The sequence below is a fragment of the Stenella coeruleoalba genome (assembly GCF_951394435.1).
Source record: "Stenella coeruleoalba genome assembly, chromosome: 2".
Classification (NCBI taxonomy): Eukaryota; Metazoa; Chordata; class Mammalia; order Artiodactyla; family Delphinidae; genus Stenella; species Stenella coeruleoalba.
Window position 1 is genome coordinate 112,122,550 of NC_137147.1, and position 22,008 is coordinate 112,144,557.

The 22,008-nt window shown below is 44.3% G+C and overlaps 3 protein-coding genes across 4 annotated transcripts in view; 2 read left to right on the plus strand and 1 right to left on the minus strand.

Moving 5' to 3' along the window:
- Positions 1-308: 308 nt before the first annotated feature.
- On the minus strand, positions 309-10,716 carry MRPS11 (mitochondrial ribosomal protein S11). Its single transcript, XM_079911151.1, has 6 exons — positions 10,442-10,716; positions 10,181-10,309; positions 5,035-5,133; positions 2,802-2,931; positions 1,486-1,551; positions 309-725 (listed from the first exon to the last, which is right to left on the minus strand). The coding sequence occupies exons 1-6, from the start codon at positions 10,504-10,506 to the stop codon at positions 618-620; spliced, it is 597 nt and encodes a 198-aa protein (XP_079767277.1). The 5' UTR covers positions 10,507-10,716; the 3' UTR covers positions 309-617.
- Positions 10,717-10,809: 93 nt separating this feature from the next.
- Positions 10,810-21,419, plus strand: MRPL46 (mitochondrial ribosomal protein L46). The gene is made up of 4 exons (XM_079911143.1): positions 10,810-11,120; positions 12,443-12,632; positions 13,392-13,565; positions 21,074-21,419. Exons 1-4 carry the CDS (start codon positions 10,893-10,895, stop codon positions 21,322-21,324), a joined length of 843 nt encoding a protein of 280 aa, XP_079767269.1. The 5' UTR covers positions 10,810-10,892; the 3' UTR covers positions 21,325-21,419.
- NTRK3 (neurotrophic receptor tyrosine kinase 3) overlaps positions 11,004-22,008 on the plus strand; it is a gene marked incomplete at its 5' end in the record, with an annotated part of 581,909 nt that continues 570,904 nt past the window's right edge. The window contains 3 exons of one of the 2 annotated variants that reach the window (XM_079911026.1): positions 11,004-11,120; positions 12,572-12,632; positions 13,392-13,565. Of the gene's footprint in view, positions 11,121-12,571; positions 12,633-13,391; positions 13,566-22,008 lie in introns of those variants that run through there. The other variant, XM_079911027.1, reaches the window with a different exon arrangement.

Sequence of the window (22,008 nt, forward strand, 5' to 3'; positions counted from 1 at the left end):
TTAGGGCTAACTAACTTTAGAAACACCTGCTAACAGTGAAACCTGCTATCAGAAAACTCCAGAGGTAGGAGGCACAAAGCTCTCAATTTGGGGCCAAATTACAAGTTAGTAAGAAAAGTTGCTAATGAGCTCTGGAACCCTTAGTTAAGGGGCTAAAAAGGAAATATGTGAAACCAAAGAGGAAGGTGCCTGGTACTTAGCGGCCCACATTTACATCTTAATCCTTCCATTGAGGGTCTCACCTCAATTCACAATCTCGTTTTCAGGAGGAAGTGGGGGGTTACTGTTTGCAACGCTGGAAGCAAAAAACCCACAAATTACTACAGATGGTGGAGATATTTTTATTTTTTCAGAGCAGCTGCAGCATTTACTGGTTGGCGTCTGGGCCACAGCTGCTCCTGTAGCTCCCTTCCTGTCCAGGAGAGGCACTTCTGGGCATACTGGTCTCCAGTCGAAGAAACAAGCAAAGGCCATCCCATAAAGAGGCAGAGCTCTCCCTTACTGTCTGAAGGGTCTCTAACAAGCCCTCCCTGGAGAGAGCTGTGACAGTGTGCTTTCCATGACGTCCAGCTGGAGGTGGGACTTGAGGTCAGGTTCAGGTGCAGGTTTCCTGCCCCTCACAGCCTCCGAGCCTTCCTGGGGCGGCAGCCGTTGTGCGGGATGGGGGTGTTGTCTGTGATTGAGATCACTTCCAGGCCCCCCATGGTCAGTCCCTTGATGGCAGACTGGAAAGAGAAGGAATAGCAGGATGGCACAGTCCCAGAAACGATGCCCCAGTGTGTCCAGACAGGGCTCGGAACCGGTAGGGGGTGAGTGGGGCGCAGCGTAGGGATGAGAAAGCTCACTGGCTCTGATATCTACAGTCCCAACCTGATGCTCTCACAGAGCTCTCCCTACCAACCCCTTCACCAAGCCCTCAACGTCGCCCACATCTCCAATCCCACCTGCCACATCCCACCTTGCGCTTTACAGTCTAAGAACAAAGACTGTTGTAAATCTCAACGCATCTTAAGCATTATGCTTCTGTAGTTTCCTCTGCCTGGAATGATCCCCCCTCCCCCAATCCCATACGCACACCTGGTTAGTCCCTCGTCATTCTCAAAAAATCAGTAGAGATGTCACCTCTTTGGGGACGCTTTCCTGATCACACCCAACAGGCTCCCAGCACCCTGGGCACAAGCTTTACCACTGCACTCACTAGTCTGTACTGAGGGACCCATTTGTGACAGTCCCCCAGGGGCCACCTTTCTGTTCCCAGTGCCTGGCACACAGCAGGCACTCTGTAAGTGTCTGATGAATTGAAACTAAGTGATCAGGGCTTGCTTTGAGAAGCTTAGGAGATTAGAGGCAATGGAAAGAAACTTCAAGCCGTTAGGAGAATCCACTACAGGGTCCACTCTCCCTCCTCTGCTCTCACTCCCGTTTCTCTCACTAACTGAAGAAGCAAGCACACATGCTGGGCTGCAAAGAAGCAAGGTCACTTACCAAGCGCCCTGGCCCCAGGCCTTTAACCACAACTCGGACGTGGGTCACACCCTTCCCCGTAGCTTTCTGGAGAGGAGCAGCAAGTGGTTAGTGCTCTGAGAGAGAAGTGCGACATCCAAACCCCTTGCTACTGCCACCTGGAGCAACAGGGTTATGAGCTCCATGGAACAAGCACCCACACATGTAAACAGGCAGAAGACAGGGAAGGAAGCAAAGAGCAGATGGCCGAGGTGCAGGACAGACACCAGCAGTCAGCTGGGATCTCTTTCCGCCCAGGACAGCACTGCCACCTAGTGGAGACTTCTAAATATTGCTCAGATTTTTCCCAGGTGGATAAAGGCAGAATTTCAGAACATAAGGTGCCCTGGACTCCAAGGCTAAGCCTCAGTACCCTCTTAGAAAGTGTCATCTTATCATTTTAATCTTTAGTTACAGTTAAAATTTTCTTTCTTGTTTATAAAGGCAGTTTACTGCAGAAAATCTGGAAAACACACAGGTCACTCAATCCACCATGCAGAAGCCACCGTTAACACTGACATATTTATTTTAAGTGTATAAACCTGCCCACTGGTGGCCATTTAGTGTGTTTTGATGATCACTGATAAATAGCAATCAGTATTTTGGGGCATCGAGCTTTGTCTGAAGGTCAAGGTTTTCCTTTCAGAGATACTCCCGGTTTGGCAGTGAGCCCTGTGTTGTAGCAGACAGTGCCCAGGCTCTGGTCCCAGACCTGGCAGGGTCAGTTCAGAGAACTGGACTGGCTGCATGGCTCTGAGCAAGCCACACACTCTGAATCCCAAATGACTCTTAAAAACATGGGTAATACCAAGGGTATTCTGAGGATTCAAGATAATGAATGTAAAATGTCTGGCGTATAGTAGATACTGAATAAATACACCAACTGCAGTTCACTGCCACCTTGCTTCTAGAAAGGTCTGCAACAGTTCACGCTCCCTCTGATACTGCAGGAGAGTCCTCACATGCCACACCTTCTCCAGATGGACCATTACCACAACCACACCCCACCCACCGCACTGGTCTTTAAATCCAGGAGGCTTTGCTGAGCCTTCAGCACCTGGCTCCTGCCTCTTCTAGAATGAACCGAGTGTTTCACTTCTACTGAAGCTGAGAGAAAGAGAAAAGAGAAGCGTTTTCACACACCTCTTCAAACCACCCCCCATGTTAGGGTAGCCAACAAGAGTTGGCCAATACTCTTGCTTCTGAAGAGCTGCCTCAAGGACAATTTTCCTGCCAGTGATCAGCCATGCAAAAAGTGGAGCCCAGCACAGAGGGAGCCGGAAAGAACACACACTTACCGCCGCGGCAGCTATGCCCGCTGTTTGCGCTGCAATGCCTGTGCCCTTCTTGGCATTCTGAAACCCCTCCGTGCCACAGGAAGCGCGGGCAAGGGGCTGGTGAGCAGCAGAGACTACCTGGATCTGTGTGCTGGGAAAGGAGGGGAGGTGTACAGAATATAATGGCTCTTCAAGGGAGTAAGAGAGCGCTAACCCATGCCCAGACAAGCCCGAGTGTGAAAGAAAAAGACCGTTAGCTGCTTTCAGTCTGAGCTTATCCTGTAGGAGGTGCCAGGAAAGGTCAGAATCAACCTCTAAACCTCATTAAAAACTGACAAGTCTAAATGTAATCTAAAGAGAGCCGTTATGCATGGAAGGTTTGGGCTCTGCCCCCTAAATTCATGTTGAAATTCTAACCCCTAATGTGAAGGTATTGGGGAGTGGGGCCATTGGGAGATGATTAGGTCATGAGGGTGAAGCCCTTATAAACTGGATTAGTGCCTTATAAAAGGGACCCCAGAGAGCTCCCTTGCCTCTTCCAGCATGTGAGGACACAACGAGAAGCCAGCCATCTGCAACTTGGAAGAGCTGTCACTAGAACCCAATCCTGCTGGCACACTGATCTCTGACTTCCAGCCTCAGAACTGTGAGAAATAAATGCCGTTTAAGCCACCCAGTTTGTGGTATTTTGTTATAGTGGCCTGAGCTGACTAACAGAAGCTCCATAATCTGAGGGTGCTAAGTGTCATCCAGAGGAAAGGTGGCATATTTTCCTCCTAGTATCTTGCCTGTAGCCAGTGTTTAATTAGATTCAGGGTCCTTTCTGGCTTCTTCTTTTTTTTTTCCTAAGAAATTAGATTTTCACATCAGGTAATTTTTAATGACTTTTCATTGGTAAAGTTTCAAATATACACAAAAGTGGATAGAATAATGTCTGAACTCCCATGGACTCACCATTCAGCTTCAACAATTACTAACTCATATCCAATTTGGTTTCACCTATAAACCCTGTTTCTACACCCCTCTATCCCCTAACTAATGGATTATTTTGAAGCAAATCTTAGACCCATCATTTCATCTGTAAATATTTCAGTATATATCTCTAAAAGATAAGGACTCTTTAACAAGTTAAATTAAAACTAAGAATAACTTCAAGAAATCCTTAGATATGCTTTCCATTTCCCTCTTGATCACTGCCCAGTTTCCTGGTCTGAAGAGCTCCCTGAGAACTCACCACAGAGGGAAGTAGAGAGTGGTTATGGGGAGACCTGCTGGAGCTGGCCCTGGGCTCAGGCCACCTGCTGTTGGCCTGGCTACGGCTGCCATTTCCCTACCACGGCTTCTTGGGTTTTCTACACTGAACAGAGTAGAAATAGACAAGAGAATGGCTTGTCCCTGAGACAACCTCAATAGAAATCTACAGAGTGGGCCACAGACCCTTAAAAAAGCAAACAAACAAAGAGCTTACCTATGTCCTTAGCAACCTGAGAAGAGAGGAAAATCCAGGGGCTCTCATTCTGAGCTTACCAGATGAAAGCTGAAATGCATCCCATGGCACCTCGCCTGTGCTCACCCTCTAGCCCTGACTACCAACAGTCTCTTGTATTGTTCTCTAAATTGTTTCATAGGCGACTGCTGACCAAATACCAATCCCATCTCCAAGTGGGGGCTGGTGTGCAAAGATGTTACTGATGTCAGCAAGGTTTCTGTTGCCAACACACAGTTGGGAACTTACCCAGCACTGTCTGAAAGCCACACAGAACGCTAGTCTTCCAACCTTGTGCAGCCCTACAAAGGCAGAGGTCGGTGCACGGTGGCCCAAAGCGAGTACTTTAAAGCGACCCTTATTTGGTGGTTTCCATTTTGCTTAGTTAGTAAATCATATATTCTGAAATAATTTCTCTCATTTATTAATCACCCATCCCCAGTACTAACACTTAACAAATACTTTCACAGAGGGACTTTCTGGCCCTAAAATGTACTCTTCTCCAACTCTTGAGCAGAACCAGGAAATACAATTCCCAAGGACAGCAATGAAATCTTATGAATGGGATATGCCTAACCTAGTTCACATTTTCATGAAATCTGAATAAACTATATAAAGAGAGAGGTGGTCTCCCCAAACCAGGAGGGAGCCTGGGGGAACCTCTGCATCAGCATCTGTGTGCAGAACGTGGCAGCCTGACTTGTCCGCTCCCTCTGAAGGGGAAAGAAGCCCACTCTAGCCCTACCAGATGCTCCCTTCCCTGCTTACTTGTTGTACGATGCTTTGATGTGTGCGATTGGGATCTCCTCAAATTTCTTTCCTGCCCACCTCAGAGAACTCTCTTGTCCTGGAATTGGAGGGTAAATGCTGCAATTAGAAGAAAAATTTTAGGTAAAGTTGTCCTGATTTTTTTTTAATTAAAAAAAAATTACAAGGTTTAAAAAAAGCTAACAGTACAGACAAACTCATAATAAGAAACAGCAGCTCTCTGCCTCAACCTGCTCCTGAGGTCACTGCCCCCAACCCTTCTGGCGCTGCTGCCACATCTGTGAACATGGTGCTTCAGCAGCCATTTCCTGAGTTGCTGACTCTAGACACAGCTAGTGACTTTCTGCTGGGAGGAAAGAGAATTTAATCCATGCTCCCCATCTTCCCCTGTTCCTTCTAGTGTAATCAGATCACTCTCCAGTCCTCTATAAGCTACTCTTTCTGCATTAAAAAAAATAAAGTCGAATCTCTATTTCTTGTTTTATCAACCACAGATATCTTGACTATATTATTGTTTGTTTGTACAAACAATATGATTTTTCATATCATATTGATAAGACAAAATTATCTTAATAAAAAAAGACAAAATTATCTTAATAATACTTATAAAAATCATTATTATTAAAAAAAAATCCCTGGAATAGAGGTCAGCAAACTTTTTCTGTAAAGGGCCAGATAGTAAATATTTTAGGTTTTGCTGGCCGTAAAGTTTCTGTTGCAACTACTCAACTTTGCCACTGTGGTGCAAAAACAGCTACAGACAACAGTAAGTTAATAGGTGTGACTACTGTCCAATAAGAAACAGGAAACTGGCCAGATCTAGGTAGGGGCCAACTTGCCAACCCCTATCCTAGACCAGCGGTTGTCCATGCTGGCTGAACAGCAGGATCACGTGATTCTGATGCTTACATTCCACCCCAGACTTCTGGATGGGGCCTGAGAATCCATTTCTGAAGTAGCCCAAGTGAGTCAGAATGTGAACTCAGGGTTTAGCACACTGGCCTAGACATCATGTTGAGTTCAAGACCCCTCTCTATCTCAGTCCGATCTGTCCTCTGGCTGTCTCTTGGTCAGGACTTCATTTTCAGGTGGAGAAACTGAGTACAAATAGGGGAACAGGGTTAACAAGGGAAGTCAGGCCTTGGGTCGAGGGGCTCTACCTTGGTCCAGAGCTCTGCTCACCACCTGCGCTTTTTTTTATTCTAGACTTGAGCAAACCTGCTGCTGCACCCTGCTTACACGTACAGATCAGATCAGTGTTTGTATCCCCTCAGCCACCTGAACTACAACGGGTTCTGATTTAGAGAATGCACTGTTAGCTGAGCATTATCCTCCTGACTGGCTTCCCTAGAGAGATTTAAAAAAAACAAAACAGTAACACAGTGGTATTCAAGAGTTACAAGTGTATTCTTTCCTGCTTGGCCTGATCTTAGAGATGATTTAGCCTCTCAGCAGGTTGCCAGCTTATCAGCCTACACTGAGGTGGAATGTGGACGAGGCTCTGAGATGACATTAATATTTAAAACATTATCATTGCCCCATTGATAATTTCCCCTATTGACTTGTGGGTCAAAAACTTAAGCCTTCTAAAGTCTGAACATACCAGCATAATGCCTTTTATATAGGGCAAGATTTTTGAACTAGGAAGGATTTGGAGCTTGAACCATTTAACTGAAGGCACAGACAAGATCAAGCTTTTAAGCCTCCCAGGTCCAATGTACAAACGAACAAGTGGTTCACCCCGAGGCTGCCCAGAAACAGGAAAGACAAAGCTTTCTGCCGCTGTTCTGCTGCCTCTTCATACCCATCCTCAAACCAGGCCCGCACACACGGCATCTCTTGCAAATGGCTGACGAGGATTGAAAATAGCCTGCACAGTTGGGTAGAGAAAAATACACAGTAGTGCAGTAGTACCTACTGTCTCTCTCTCTCTCTATCACAGTTTCTTGACCTCAGTACTACTGACATTTTGGGCAAGAGAATTTTCTGAAGGGGGGCTGTCCTGCACACTGTGGGATATTTAGCAACATCCCTGGCCTCTACCCAACTAGACATTGTTCCTCAAGTTGTGACAACCAAAAATGTCTTCAAACATCGCTAAAAGTCCCCTTGGAGGCACAGCCGCCTCAGGCTGAGAACCGCTGCTTTACTTTAATGACTTCTAACATCCAGTGGGCCCTCATTGCTGGCAATCATACAGCGCATCCACAGTTCAATTACCCTTTCACTGTCCTGGATGACTATTTTGTACCTTCTTTTGTCCCCTCAGACCTCCAACTCCTTCCTGCTTCCTCACTGCCCGCTGATGACCTTCACAGAGAAATAGAAGCAATCAGAAGTTCTTCCAGCTCCCACTACCAAACATCTGTGCCCACAATCTCTGCCTTCTCTCCTGTTATGATGCTCCACTTGTGTGTTAGCCCCTCAAGGACAGCAGTCCGGCATCCTCATTCTTTCCCCTCTCTACTGCATCATTCCCATCAGCAAAACATGTGGTCATTTCCCCAACCTAAAAACAAACAAAAACCTCTTGATCCTAAAGCCTCCTTTAGCACCTGCCCATTTCTATATTCCCGCTCAAAGAAATGACCATACCTGCTGTTTCTTCCTGTCTTCTATTCTCCTTGAACCCACGCCACTGAGACCTTAGCCCCTCATACCTCCACCGAAAATGCTCTAGTCAAGGTCACCGACCAACTCACAATGTTAAGTCCAATGAGCAATTCTGTTGTCAGTCTATGGACCTATCATATCAGTAGCATTTGATATAGCTAATCTCTCTGCCCTTCAACCACATTAAAAAAAAAAAAAACACAAAACCCTCCAGGTTTTCTTAGTACTTCTCTGGAGATTTCTTCTTTTTCTTTTGCTGATTTTTCCTCATCTCCCAAATCTCTAAATGCCAGAGGCTCCAGGGTGCTGTCCTTGGACCTCTTCTTCTCTTTGTTTACCCTTTCTCTCTTGATGATCTTGTATCTTATGGTTTTAAATATCATCTAGGGACTTCCCTGGTGGTCCAGTGGTTAGGACTCGGTGCTCTCACTGCCAGGGGGCCCTGGGTTTGATCCCTGGTCGGGGAACTAAAATCCCATAAGCCTCATGGCAAAAAAAAAAACCCCAAATCATCTATATGATGAGTCTTCCAAATGTATACCTCTAACCCAGATCTGTCCCCTGAACTCCATTTCTTTCTTTTTTCTTTTTTTTTTTGCGGTATGTTGGCCTCTCACTGTTGTGGCCTCTCCCATTGCGGAGCACAAGCTCCGGACACGCAGGCTCAGCGGCCATGGCTCATGGGCCCAGCCGCTCCGCGGCATGTGGGATCCTGCCAGACTGGGGCATGAACCTGTGTCCCCTGCATCGGCAGGCGGACTCTCAACCACTGCGCCACCAGGGAAGCCCTGAACTCCATTTCTAATAGTCAATATTGTATCTCCACTTGGATGTTAATGAAGCATCTCAAACTTAACCACCCAAATCCAAGCTCCTGCAGTCTCCCCTGTCTTAATGACAACTCTATCTTTCCAGCTCTTTAGGCCAAAAATTTTAGAGTGCTCCTTCAGTCCTCTCCTTTTCTTACGTCTTACATTAACAAACCCTGTTGGTCATCTTCTAAATGTATCAGTCTGACCATTTATACTACCTCCACAGCTGCTACTCTGGTCCAGGCCAGCATCATTTCTTACCTAGATTACTTCAGTAGTTTTCTGGCTGCTTAGGAGACTTCTCCCATCTTCCACCCTCGCTTCCCTACAGTTCAATATCAACACAGTAGCCAAAGGGACCCTTTAAGATGTAAGCAGGATCATGTCAATCGTCTGTTCAGAATTCTCCAGTGACTTCCCACTTCACTCAGAGAATAAGCTGAAGTCCTCACGATGGCCCACAAGGCCGACAGGATGTAGCCCTGCGTGCCTGTTACACCCCTTTGCCCTCTTGCCCCCACGTCCTGTTTTTACTCATCACTCCACGTTGGCCTTCTTGCTGCTGCTCTCAAACACTGGACACACTCCTACAATCTGTCGTATTTGTTTTTTTTGTTTTCTATATACTGTCCCCTATCCACTCGAATTTAACTTCTACAGGGACAGGGACTTTTGTGTGTTTGGTCACCAATGCATACCCAACACCTTGAACAGTGCCTGACATTGCTGAGCGACTATAAAAGAATCTGGGCTTAAATTCCTTTGGCAGCTCCCCACTGCCTACAGTGGGGACTGCGTAAAAGCCCCAGTGTTACAGATAAGACCCTCATCATTCGCATTCCTTCTCACCCTGCTGGCCTCATCTGCCATCACACATACACCTGAATACACTGCATTCTTTCACAATGCATGCGTTACACAGACTGTTAGTTTGCCTAAAACGACTTTTCATCTTTTCCAGCTGAACTCCCATTCAATTCAGTTCTGAGCTTCACATTATTTTCTTGGCACTCTTGCCTGATTTTCTCTGGAGTCAGACACTCACTCTTTCATACTTCAAAGCAACCATCTCTTACCTCCAATATACCACTGGTCAGATTATGGTGAAAACATTTGTATGTCTGTCTTCCCTGGTAGACTGTGAACTACTTGTGGGGAGGAATGATCTTCTGCATTTGTATCCCCAGCACCTAGCACGGTGCCTGGCACCAAGCAGGTTCTTAGAAAAGGTTTGTTAAATATAGTGAAGTATAAGTAGCACAAAGAGGTAGTGGCACTGTGGAAAGCAAGTTACCAAGTCGCTAGGGCTAAGCACAGAAACCACCCTGGACCTTAGACCAACTCAAAAAAGTGCATAATAACATACACCCTAGTGTAGCCACCCATCTCCGCCCGCTTTTGTGTCCGAGACCCAGGGAAGGCTGTTAGTCTGACGTGATCCCAGAGGGAAACAAAAGTGATATTTACTATACAACTTCGACGTTCACTCATTCATTCATCAAATGTTCATGAGCATTCATTTTGTGCCAAAGCTCATCTCATTTGATCCTCACAACCTCTTCCGGCGTTATCTCCACTTTCAGACGAAAAAGCTGTGGCTCAAAGATTAATCTGCATAAGGTCCCGCAGATGGCAAGTGACAAAGAGTTGGGAATTCACTGGTTCTCTGACTCTGGAGGGTGGTGCCAGTCTCCCGAGGGCTGGACCTAAGTGGCCCTCACCTGAAGCTGCTGCGCCTCGGAGCTGGCGCTGGAGCCTTCGCCTTCTCAACTTCCGGCTTGGCCGCTGCGTCTTGCATCTGCTGGGCGCTAGTGTGGATGGTGGGGGCCGGCACTCCGGCCACGGCGACCCTGTGGAGAAGGAAAGCTCGGTGAGGTCCAGGCCTAACCGAGTCCTAACTGGAGTCCAAATGTCTCATGGGACACGGGCAGGAGCGAATTCCCGCGGGTGGCCGTAGGCTCGGAGGGGATAATCATTCTTACCTTGTCGTCGGTGGCCAAGCCCATAACCGCAACAGCCAAAACCCCGCGTTTTTTACAACCTGCATGACTTGAGTTGACCCCACTCAGCTCCCGTCCGCGGCGATCGCGGAGCTTGGCGGGGCTGGAGCGGAGCCAGCACCACGAGCGCTTGTGGGGGGGTGCAGAGGAGAAGTCACCTGATTCCTTTTTATAACGTACATTAAAGATTTTTATTACCACTTAAATGCTCCATAATAACTATCGTTGAGAGTGGCAACTGGGAATCCTCCCCCCTTTTCCTGATTTTCTAACATGAGATCTTCGCCCACCCCTCTATATTGGAATGGTTCGTTCTACTAGTTCCGGGGAACCTAGCTCTTCCCGTCATGCTGTGCCCGCACTGCCTTGTGGGAATATAGGATTGGCCCAGGACCTCGCTGGTAGCCGCGGTACATTGTGGGAAGGTTGACAGATGGCGGGGCCCGTAAGGGTGACCGTGTTAGGGGTGGCGAGGGGCTGGCGGCAGTTCGAGGGCCCCTGGACCCGTAGTCTGGGTTCTCGCAGCTTGGCCCTTGCAGCCGCACCCTCGAGCAGCGCGTCTCCATGGCGCTTGCTGGGCGCGTTGTGCCTGCAGCGGCCACCGCTGGTCTCGAAGCCGCTGACCCCATTGCAGGAAGAGATGGAGGCTCTGCTACAGCAGGTGGGATTGAGGTGCGGGTCGTCGCTTCTCGGTGCAGTTGGGGAAGCAGTAGAGGCACGCTGACTTGCGTTTGATCCCGATTCCGCCACCGATTAGTTTGTGTGACTTTGGGCAATTTACTTCACTTCTCTGAGCTTCAGTATACTTACCTGCAAAATGGTGCCTACCTTACTGGGTTGGTGTGGTACGTAGTACGCGTTCAATAAAAGGTACTTCGTTTTCATTGATCTTTTCTGTTATCGTCGGCAACTCTTTGGAGATGCTCTCCTTTTTCAGTCAATATACTGGGTATGCGATGGTGAACAAGACGGATTCAGCCCTTATCATAGGTAGTTGACAGTTTAGAGAGGAGAGAGTCTTTGTTATGTGATGAGCGTAAGGAAAAGGCAACGGGCACATCCGTAAGATGTTTGTGATAAAGTCTTTTGTGTGAAGGGCAAATGAAGAGACATGGGCAAAAGCGGTGTAGTGGCTATGAGGGTCTTAAATCCCCATAGTGATTAAAGGATATTATGTTTTTGTCTTGGCTACTGAGTGATAAAAACTTCACTTCTGTCCTTTTTACTTGGCTTATTAATTTACTCTGCAAACATTTTATTAATCGCTTTATAGCTAATCATTTAAGACCCACTTTGTACAGACACTGCTAAGTGCTAGGGATGCAATGGTGAATGAGACAGACATAGCTGTGGTTCTCAGAGCGCTTCAATTTGGTGGAGGGGGCATCAGTCAATAACCAAATAACCACATGATGATGGAATTGAAGTCTTTGGTAAGTGTTGTAAAGGAAAACACAGGGTACTGTAATAGTGTTTAACAGGGACATTAATTTGATTTTAATGGGAGGTGTCATAGAATATCTTTCTTAAGAAAGTGATATTTTTTTTAAAAAGTGATATTTAAATTGAGATCTGAAGGATGAGTAGGGATCTCCCAGGAGAGCATGAGGGAAAACATTCTAGGGAGAAGGAATGGCACCTGTAAACTCCCTGAAGCAGGAACGTTCATGGTGAGTGAGATTCTAATCAAAGACTGGCCTGACTGGAGGGAGATAAGTGGGCAGGCATTGCCTGTCCTAGTCCGGTGTTCTTTGTGGCAGTCTTGACCTCCAAACACATTCTAATGTTTTAGTAAATATAACTCAAGCCCAAAGTGCAGCTGATCTTTTTTTCCCTGTTTTCTATGTGGTATTTTGGTTGTATGTCTGTTGGGTGGTAAACTTCTGAGTCTGTCAAGTGCACTGTAGCTCTGTTTTATTTTGTTTTTTTGTCCTTTTAATCTTCCCAGTTTGGGGTAGATTTTTGCTCTTTTAATTTTCCCAGATCGAGATAGAGAGAAGCCTGTATTCAGACCATGAGCTTCGTGCTTTGGATGAAGCCCAGAAACTGGCAAAGAAGAAAAGTGACCTTTATGGTGAAGAAGAAGACGAGCAGAATATATTGCTGTTGCAGGATTTGGAAGACATGTGGGAGCAGAAATTCCTACAGTTCAAACCTGGAGCTCGAATAACAGGTTTGTGGTCTTTTCAGGCCAGTTAGAGGTAGAAAAGGGGGGTATTCTGGTTCCCAAACAAAGGATTCTTGCTTAACCCCTGCTTGTGTTTTAAGTAACAAATAATTTCAAATGATAGAACTTCTTTCACGTGGGAGAAAAAGAAATTCTTTTCCCTGTTCCTCACATCCACCCTAATATAAATTTTTCAAAGTCTGTGTTATTTTTGAGTGGGATGTAAGGGTATTGGGATAGCCTTATCTGTTTCAGTTAAGCCTCAGGAATGTTATCTGGGTTTAACTCCTAGTTTGGGACTAAGAGTGGGGTAAATTAAGTGTTCCCCACTAGTTTCCTGTATTTTATCTGAAATCCCTCCCAAAGCAGGGGGTTGAGTTATTTTATTCTTATTTCACGATGAAGACTGAAGAACAGAGAAAGGAGGGGCTGGTTAAGTCAGTAACAGTGTCAAGACCGATGAAATAGTAGTGTCCGGGTATTGCTTCTTTTCCAGAGGCTCAAAGTACTTTGTATTTGGCTCTTCAAAGGAGGAGTTCAGCTTTTGGTTTCTTCTTGTTAAATTTTAGTTTCCTCAAGATTGTGAGACTCTGTCCTGAGAGAGGTCAGAGTTAGAGAGACGGGTCAGGGTTCTAATTTGATTATAAGTTCTTTGAGGGCAGAGGTTGTGGCTCTACCTTAAAGAAGGACTCTAAAACTCTAATCTTCTTGGTTCTGGCAGAACACAGTCCTCTTGTCTCCTGTGACGCCCTCTTTTCTTCACAGAAGCCGATGTAAAGAATGACCGAACCTCACTGCACCGGAAGCTAGACAGGAACCTCATTCTGTTGGTCAGAGAGAAACTTGGAGACCAGGACGTTTGGATGCTGCCCCAGGCAGAGTGGCAGCCCGGGGAGACCCTCCGCCGAACAGCTGAACGAACCCTGGCCACACTCTCAGGTGAGTTCTCTGCCTCCCTCTAAACCCCACAAGACACACTTCAGACTCAGCCTGAGGATTTGCAGGCTGACTGTGGGCCTGGCTTTAAGGGTAGGAGTTTGGAAGGTTAATGGAAACTTTGATATTTATAAAATTTCAGCTAGGAAAAAATCTTAGATCAAGTGAGAGTCTTTGTGCCACTGAGATTTTTTTTTTTTAATATCTATTTATTTTGGCTGCGCCGGGTCTCAGTTGTGGCACGCGGGATCTTTAGTTGTGGCATGAAGGCTTCTTAGTTGTTGCGGCATGCAGACTTCTTAGTTGCAGCACGCATGTGGGACCTAGCTCCCTGGCCAGGGATCAAACCCAGGCCCCCTGTGTTGGGAGCAGGGAGTCTTACCCACTGGACCACCAGCGAAGTCCTGGCACTGAGATTTTTAAATTTTATTTTTATTTTATTTCTTTTAAACTATTTCCTTTTCTTTTTTTTTTAAATAACACATTGGTTTTATTGATGGCAGAAGAAAAAATTCTTTCACTTGTAAAAGGTAGTTGCTTTATCTGGCTCCATATTTTTTCCCATTCTTTGTGTGGGTTGATTTTTTTTTTCCCCCTAAAATCTGTGTTTTCATTCTCCAAATAATAATATCCACAGTGGCTGCATTTTATTCTAAAGGGAAAGTAGGAGGTCTAGTCACTGGCTTGTTTCTAAACAAAGACTCTTGTCATACTCGTTCTGAGCCCGGGGAGGTTGGTAAAGCTGCTGGGTTGGCTGAGTGGATCGTCCTGGCTGGCCATCATCTCCTCTACGAGGCTCAAGAGTTTGGCTGTAGATGCTGTCTTCCTCCCATCTCCCTATTTGAATGGGCCTGATGTTGTTTAGTAGCGGCTTCTTCATAGTTTCTGTACTCAATGAATTAACAACTGCTGTCATACCTGAAGGATGGAGAGTTTCCGCTTCTGATCACTAAAACTTCTCTTCCCAACAGAGTGCAAAACATTCACCTTCTGGTTTCTACAGTTTTGCATTCTCCATAGGAGTAGGTGATTCTAGTACTCTTTCTTTGTTTAATTGGCCCAGATCTTCTTTGGGGCCCACTATTGTAAAATATTTTGTCATTATAGGGTGTAGCTATGAGGGGTCCTGTTGGCTTAATAGATCCTACTCGCTTTCCCTTCAGGCATTTCTGTCTCTCCACTCAACACCAGTGATACTATTCGTTCTAGTGGGATTCTGGTAATCAATACTTACATTAAAAGGTGCTTCAGTTTTTACGACACTGAAAGCTTCTGTATTTATTTTTCATGGTTTCTTGTCATAAAAATGATCAGGATTAGCTGTTTGGTTTTCTCTCTTTTTTAAAAAAATTAATTAATTTATTTTTTGGCTATGTTGGGTCTTCGTTGCTGTGTGTGGGCTTTCTCTAGTTGCAGTGAGTGGGGGCTACTCTTCGTTGTGGTGTGCGGGCTTCTCATTGCGGTGGCTTCTCTTGTTGTGGAGCACGGGCTCTAGGCATGCGTGCTCAGTGGTTGTGGCGCGCGGGCTCAGTAGCTGTGGCACACGGGCTTAGTTGCTCTGCGGCGTGTGGGATCTTCCCGGACCAGGGCTCGAACCTGTGTCCCCTGCATTGGCAGGCAGATTCTTAACCACTATGCTGCCAGGGAAGTCCCTGTTTTTCTCTTTTCCTACATTTTTGATTCTTATAATTTATGGATTCTTCAGGATTCTTTTTTTTGTGCCTCTGCATAGTATGAATCTTTTGCTTTGCACAGTTACTCCCCCTCCTTTTTTTTTTTTTAAAGCAGCATTGTTGTGCTAAGAACTTAGAAGATAAGGAATTTCTTTAGTTCTGTCGCATCTAGAATATGGTCTGTCCACACTTGATTTTCTCCTCAGCTCATAGTTCAGATCCTGAAGAAGTACTCAGTTTTGCAGAACCTGTTTCTAGGTAACCCACTGCCTTCTAAAATTGACTTTGAATTTGGGGTCTCTTTGAAAATGAGATTTTTCATTTCTTGGCCATCTGGTGTCATCTTGAGGAAGATACCCTGGTTGGTTATCATCTTTTGCTCCATTTTGTTCAGTATTTGACAATCTGTGTTATCCCTGACAGACCTGTGATTTAGGCTCTACCCCAGAGCCCAGTGCAGAGGCAGCCAACTGAAAAACACCCAGACTTTCTATGAAAGAGGCTTGTTTGTTTAACATAAAGCATCGGTCTGGGGGAGCAGGCATCCAATTCAGCACACATCTGGGGGCCTGTGGAAATATCCTGCGGAGACAGAGGCTGGCAGATGCCGTCCCTGTGCTCTCCCTCACCCCCACAGAGATTTTAAAATTTATTACATTCAAAATTGATGTTCCTGCCAGTCTCTCAGCCTGCTTCTCTTTTTGTCCTTGCAGGCTTGCTTATTGGCATCACCACTTACCCATTCACCCAACTAGAAACCTCAGAGTTATCCTTGACCTCATTGCAATATCCATAAGTTCTTGAGTCCTATCTAGTTTGTTCTAAATAGTCCCCTCTTTATTCCTGCAGCTTTTCTGGGAGCCTTTTCACTTCTCACTAGTCCAGATTTTCTCATACTTGGCATTATTGAAATTTGAGGTGGGATAATTCTTTGTGGGGGCTTCTGTGCCTTGTAGGCTGTTTAGCAACATCTCTGGCCTCTACCTGCTAGATGCCAGTAGCACTAACCCATCCACACTCGCACTAGTGTGACAACCAAAAATGTCTCTCGACACTGCCAGACATTATGTGGGGAGTGGAATCACAGTGGTTGAGAACCGCTACACTGGCCTATTGAGGTAGATGCCAAGTGAGTTCCCCCTTGCTTTTGTGTTGTCCTCTTCAGTGCTCCCAGAATGAGCCTTCTAAAACACAAATCCCTTGTCACTTCTCTGCCTTAAATTCTCGAAAGATTCCCTATAAAAGCAGACTTTCAAGCAGGGCCTACAAATCCTTTTTGCTCTCGTCCCGAGCTCATCAGTCTTCCATCTTGCCACTCATTAATGTATATTCCAAGTTCTAACCTAGCAAACCTTTTGTATCCCATGAATAATGTGGTTTTTCATACGTCCCTGTTTTGGGACCTGCTGGTCCCTGACTGGAATGCTTTACTCCTCCCTAGTCTGACTGCTTAGTACAGTCTACCTTCTGTGGTGGAACCTTCTGGGTAGAGAGAGCTACTCCTCCCTCTAGGCTCCCATAGCACTTGTGTGTGCCCTTACTCAGTTTATGCAGCAAACATTTACTCTCTGCCTACCATTTGCTGGACGCTCTCCAGGCAATGGGGTCACAGTGATGAACAGAACACTACCCATGCTTCCTGGGAGCTTATGTCCTAGTGGAGAAGACGCTCTTCACGTATTCCATTGCCGTTTAATTGTTTATTAACACGTTGTCCTTCCCCAGCCAGAATTCTGACTCCCTTGAAAATATGGATACTGTCTATCCCTCTCAGTCATCCCAACTCTCAGCAAAGTATCTGGCACATAGTAGGTACTTGCTGAATGTTTATTAAGTAAATGATCTGGTTGTATAAGTGCACAGCCACTTTTCTGGCTCTGCCACCAGCGTAAGTACCTGCTAATGAAATGTCAGCAGCCAGTGTGCACCCCCTTGATCCTTTCCCGAGAGTGACCTGTGTGGCCTGCAGGAGAGGGAGCAAGACAGAATGGAATGGGAGGGGCTTTTGCTGTGTTCTCGGTTTCCTTAGCCATCACACAAGAGTTGGCAGCTGGGTTTCTTGCCAGGATCATTGGACTCAGATGCTTAGCTTCCCTCGGTCAGTCGTTCATGTTCACGACTAGTGCTCAGCTCCACCTGCTGTGCACCACGTGGAAAGGGGCTCCCCTTGGCACCATGCTTTCCTTCTTTGAACATTCCTGTTGCCATAAATAAGTGTGAAAGGATATATTAGTATTTTATAGGTGCATATAAAATATGTTGATTTATTTCAAATTCATTAAAATCGTAAAAATAATTAAAATGGCAAAGAAAAGCTCAAGCAGTATAAAAGTATAAATATAAAACAGTCAAAAAAGCTGTGTATAAGAAGAGAAAGGAAGGTGCACTTTTGGTGCACTTCCCGAGTAGTTCTGCAAGATGGAATTCCTAGAGGTGGAATTAATGGTCAAGGATGGACACATTTACGTTTTTGATAGGTGCCACCCAAGTGTCCTTCAGAATGTACACAGCATGTGACATTTTCAGGAGTGGGGTATAGGAGTGCCTGTTTGTCTAGACCTCACCAACATGTGAAATAGTCTCTCTAAAATTTTTGCCTGTCCAGTCAGTAAAAAAAATGATCTCTTTTGGATTAGCAGTTTCCTGATTGCTAATTGATCGTCTTTTCATATATTCATATGTTTCATATGGCTATTTATATTTCTTCTTCTGTGAACCGCCTGTTCAGATTCTTTGCTCATGTTTGTAATGAACTGTTTTTTTTCTTTTTGATTTAATTACATTTAATCCATTTCCCCAGATTATAGAAAAGTAATATGTATTCATTGAATTAAGTGGAAAATACAGAAAAGTATAAAGAAACATGCCAGTATAATTCCACCACCCACAGATCCCCACTGCTGACATTTTGTATCATAGGTGATTTCACATCATACATGAATTCCTCATCTAATGCTGATGCTGTTGTTATTGTTTATAATATTGAGAAAAGCAATTCATTGTATATGGTGAAAAACTATCAAACAGTGTCTGGTAAATGTAGTACTATAAGAAGTAATAAGTAATTTTCCCATCTTAGAGGTAATCACCATGAACACTTTGTGTATCCTTTTAGAAACTGCAAGCACATACATATTTTATCTGTTCCTTTTTTCCACTCAGTGGGATATACATGGTTACATACCTTCCTTTCTCTTCTTATACACAGCTTTTAAGCATATCTCTATATCAGCAGGTGAAGACATATCTTACACTTTCAACGCCAGTGTAATATTTCATATATGTATGTACTGCAGTTTGTTTAACCAGTGTATTGCTTTTACAAGCAAAGCTGCAGTGAACATCTGTGTACACTCCTCTGTGCTCACAAGGGCAAATAACTATATCCGGGAGGATGAATTCTAGAAGCAGAGTTGCTAAATCAAAGGGTTTGTATAATTAAAATTGGTATCTCTCGCCAAATATAATACTTGTACTAATTACACTCCCACAGTATGTTTGAGAGATCCCAGTTTTCCCTTATCCTTGACAAGCAGTGTACAGCTCAAAGTTTTTTTTTTTAATTAAATTAATTTACTTATTTTTTTTTATTGGAGTATAGTTGTTTTACAATGTTGTGTTAGTTTCTGCTGTACAGCGAAGTGGAGTTCCCTGTGCTACACAGAAGATTCTCATTAGTTGTCTATTTTATACATATTAGTGTATATATATGTCAGTCCCAATCTCCCAATACATCCCACTCCTCCTTTATCCCCTCAGTGTCCATACGTCTGTTCTCTACATGTGTCTCTATCTCTGCCTTGCAAACTGGTTCATCTGTAACATTTTTCTAGATTCCACATATATGTGTTAATATATGATATTTGTTTTTCTCTTTCTGGCTTATTTCACTCTGTATGACAGTCTCTAGGTCCATCCACGTCTCTACAGATGACCCAATTTCGTTCCTTTTAATGGCTGAGTAATATTCCATTGTATATATGTACCACATCTTCTTTATCCATTCGCCTGTCAGTGGACATTTAGGTTGCTTCCGGACCTGGCTATTATAAATAGTGCTGCAATGAACATCAGGGTGCATGTGTCTTTTGGAATTGTGGTTTTCTCTGGATATATGCCCAGTAGTGGGATTGCTGGGTCATATGGTAATTCTGTTTTTAGTTTTTTAAGGAACCTCCATACTGTTTTCCGTAGTGGCTGTATCAATTTACATTCCCGCCAGCAGTGCAAGAGGCTTCCCTTTTCTCCACACCCTCTCCAGCATTTATTGTTTGTAGATTTTTTCATGATGGTCATTCTAACCTGTGTGAGGTGATACCTCATTGTAGTTTTGATTTGCATTTCTCTAATTATTAGTGATGTTGCAGCTCAAAGTTTTTGAACTTTGGTAATAATGATGTGTTTTACACATCAAATAGAAAATAAATTTGTATTTCTTGAATTATTAATAAGATTGAGCATCTTTTAATGAGTTTATAGTTCATTGATAACTATTTTCATGTGAACTTCTTGTTCATATGCATGGTTCATTTTTCTTTTAGAGTTGTTTTTTTCCTCATTGATTTCTAAGTACTACTTATACCTTAAGATATTCGTTTGTTGAATGTGTTGAAAATATTTTTCCTAGTTTGTCATTTTGTCTGTGACTTTTGTATGCTTCGTTTTTCCTTGCAGAAAGATTTTAATTTTTATGTAGATAAATGTTTTTTCTGTTTTGGATTTTTGAATTTTGTGTCTTGGTTAGGAATTCCCCTCTCAAAAATGATACAGAAAATATCCCACTTTTTTTTTTTGGTACTCTTATGGTTTCTTTTTTCTTTGTGAAAAATTTTTAAATACAGAAAAATTCAGAAAATATTAAATCTCTATGAAACCATCAATCTAGAATGAACAAACCATTTATGAAAATTTTAACTTACTGTTAAATCTTTGACCTATATGGTGTCAATTTTAATGTGAGGAGTGAGGTTGGGATCCAGCTTTAGTTTTTCCTTTTAGCTAGCCCATTCTCCCAATGCTATTTAGTAATTAATCCATCATTTTCCCATCCTTTGAAATGCTGGGTTGGGGTTATTAACCCATTGTTGTAGATTGCAAATGTTGTTTGTCCATCTGTCTTTGCCTTTTACCTTTGGTTTTCACCCTGCAGCAATCAAATTGGGTCCTTTTTACACTTTCCACATGACATTGCGTTTAAAAGCCTGACAAGAGAGAGGCATGGACATATATACACTACCAAACGTAAGGTAGATAGCTAGTGGGAAGCAGCCGCATAGCACAGGGAGATCAGCTTGGTGCTCCGTGACCGCCTGGAGGGGTGGGATAGGGAGGGTGGGAGGGAGGGAGACGCAAGAGGGAAGAGATATGGGAACATATGTATATATATAACTGATTCATTTTGTTGTAAAGTAGAAACTAACACACCATTGTAAAGCAATTATACTCCAATAAAGATGTTAAAAAAAAAAAAAAGCCTGACGAACTTTGCTTTACAGATACCAGGTGTCTTGGTCCTTCATCAACAGATGGTGACAGGGCTGAGTCTAGAAGCTCGGTGCTCTGACTCCCAGGTAGTGATATTTGGGCTGCATTGCTGACTTCAGTCTGAGAGCAGTAGCTTGGCACAAGGAATGGACTCAGTGAATCTGGAGCCTATGGGCCAGGAACCTTTGGATTGAGAGGAGACAAGCGTCTTCAGGAATGACCCTAGTTCTCACTCTCAGGGATTGCTTTTACCTCAGGCGGAAGTGGCTCTCGCAGAGACCCCCAGTGATTTCGGGTGCCATAGTAAACAGGTGGGTGTATCCTCATCTTCCGATTCTGTTCCCCCCTTCTCAGAGAACAACATGGAAGCCAAGTTCCTGGGAAATGCACCCTGTGGCCACTACAAGTTCAAGTTCCCCCAGGCAATGCGGACAGAGAGCAGCCTCGGGGCCAAAATATTCTTCTTCAAAGCACTGCTGCTAACTGGAGACTTTTTCGAGGCTGGGAAGAAGGGCCATCATGTGTGGGTCAGTAAGGAGGAGCTGGGTGACTATTTGAAACCAAAATACCTGGCCCAGGTTAGGAGGTTTCTCTTGGACCTCTGATGGACAATGCCCAGACAGGTCTGCAATCGGGCCTCAGGACGTTGGGTTGCCTCTTCTCTGTAGGGAATATCAAGCAGCAAACTAAATTCTGAGAAATAAACAAGTTTATCATTGTGTGCGTCTCTGTTGATTTGTTCTTTGAGGACTACTGGCTTCTTTCTGTCAAAAGAGAACTGTCTTTTAGGGTGCCTTTCCCTTTTTTTCCCATGCTCATAATTGAGTAGGATTGTATTACTTGGTAGTGAATCAACTGGCTTCATGGACCCAGGAAGAAAGAATGGAAGGAAGTGAATCAACCTTCTAAAAGCCTTGAGTTCTGTGAAAGCTTCTAGGCCCCTGAAAAAAAAAACCTACTGCTATGTAGTTTCCATTTTCTGTTTTGTATTTCTCTCCCTTTCTACTTGATATGAGAATATATCAATCTAGCCTAGGAAATGATTCCTTCCTTGTTTTCTTTGCTTTGCTTTGCTTTGCTTTGCTTTGCTTTGCTTTCCTTCCCTTCCCTTCCCTTTCCCTTCCTCCCTCCTTCTCTCCCTTCCTATTTTCATTCATTCTTTTTTTTAAAGCATTTTATATTTAAACAGAATATAATCACTTCTTACATGTTTTGAAACAGTCATGTGAAATAAGCAGGGTCAGCCTGTTATCTCCCATTTTAGAAAAGGTGGGTGGGTGTCGTGGCCA

What these genes read in the sequence shown, in the direction of transcription:
- MRPS11 (XM_079911151.1), bottom strand. Translation starts at nt 10,506, where the DNA reads ATGCAGGTTGTAAAAAACGCGGGGTTTTGGCTGTTGCGGTTATGGGCT. An exon ending in CCGAGGCGCAGCAGCTTCAG is followed by an intron (nt 5,134 to 10,180) that starts GTGAGGGCCACT and finishes TTCTAATTGCAG; the next exon opens with CATTTACCCTCCAATTCCAG. An exon ending in CGGGCATAGCTGCCGCGGCG is followed by an intron (nt 1,552 to 2,801) that starts GTAAGTGTGTGT and finishes GCTCCTCTCCAG; the next exon opens with AAAGCTACGGGGAAGGGTGT.
- MRPL46 (XM_079911143.1), top strand. Translation starts at nt 10,893, where the DNA reads ATGGCGGGGCCCGTAAGGGTGACCGTGTTAGGGGTGGCGAGGGGCTGG. An exon ending in TGGAGGCTCTGCTACAGCAG is followed by an intron (nt 11,121 to 12,442) that starts GTGGGATTGAGG and finishes TAATTTTCCCAG; the next exon opens with ATCGAGATAGAGAGAAGCCT. An exon ending in ACCTGGAGCTCGAATAACAG is followed by an intron (nt 12,633 to 13,391) that starts GTTTGTGGTCTT and finishes TTTTCTTCACAG; the next exon opens with AAGCCGATGTAAAGAATGAC.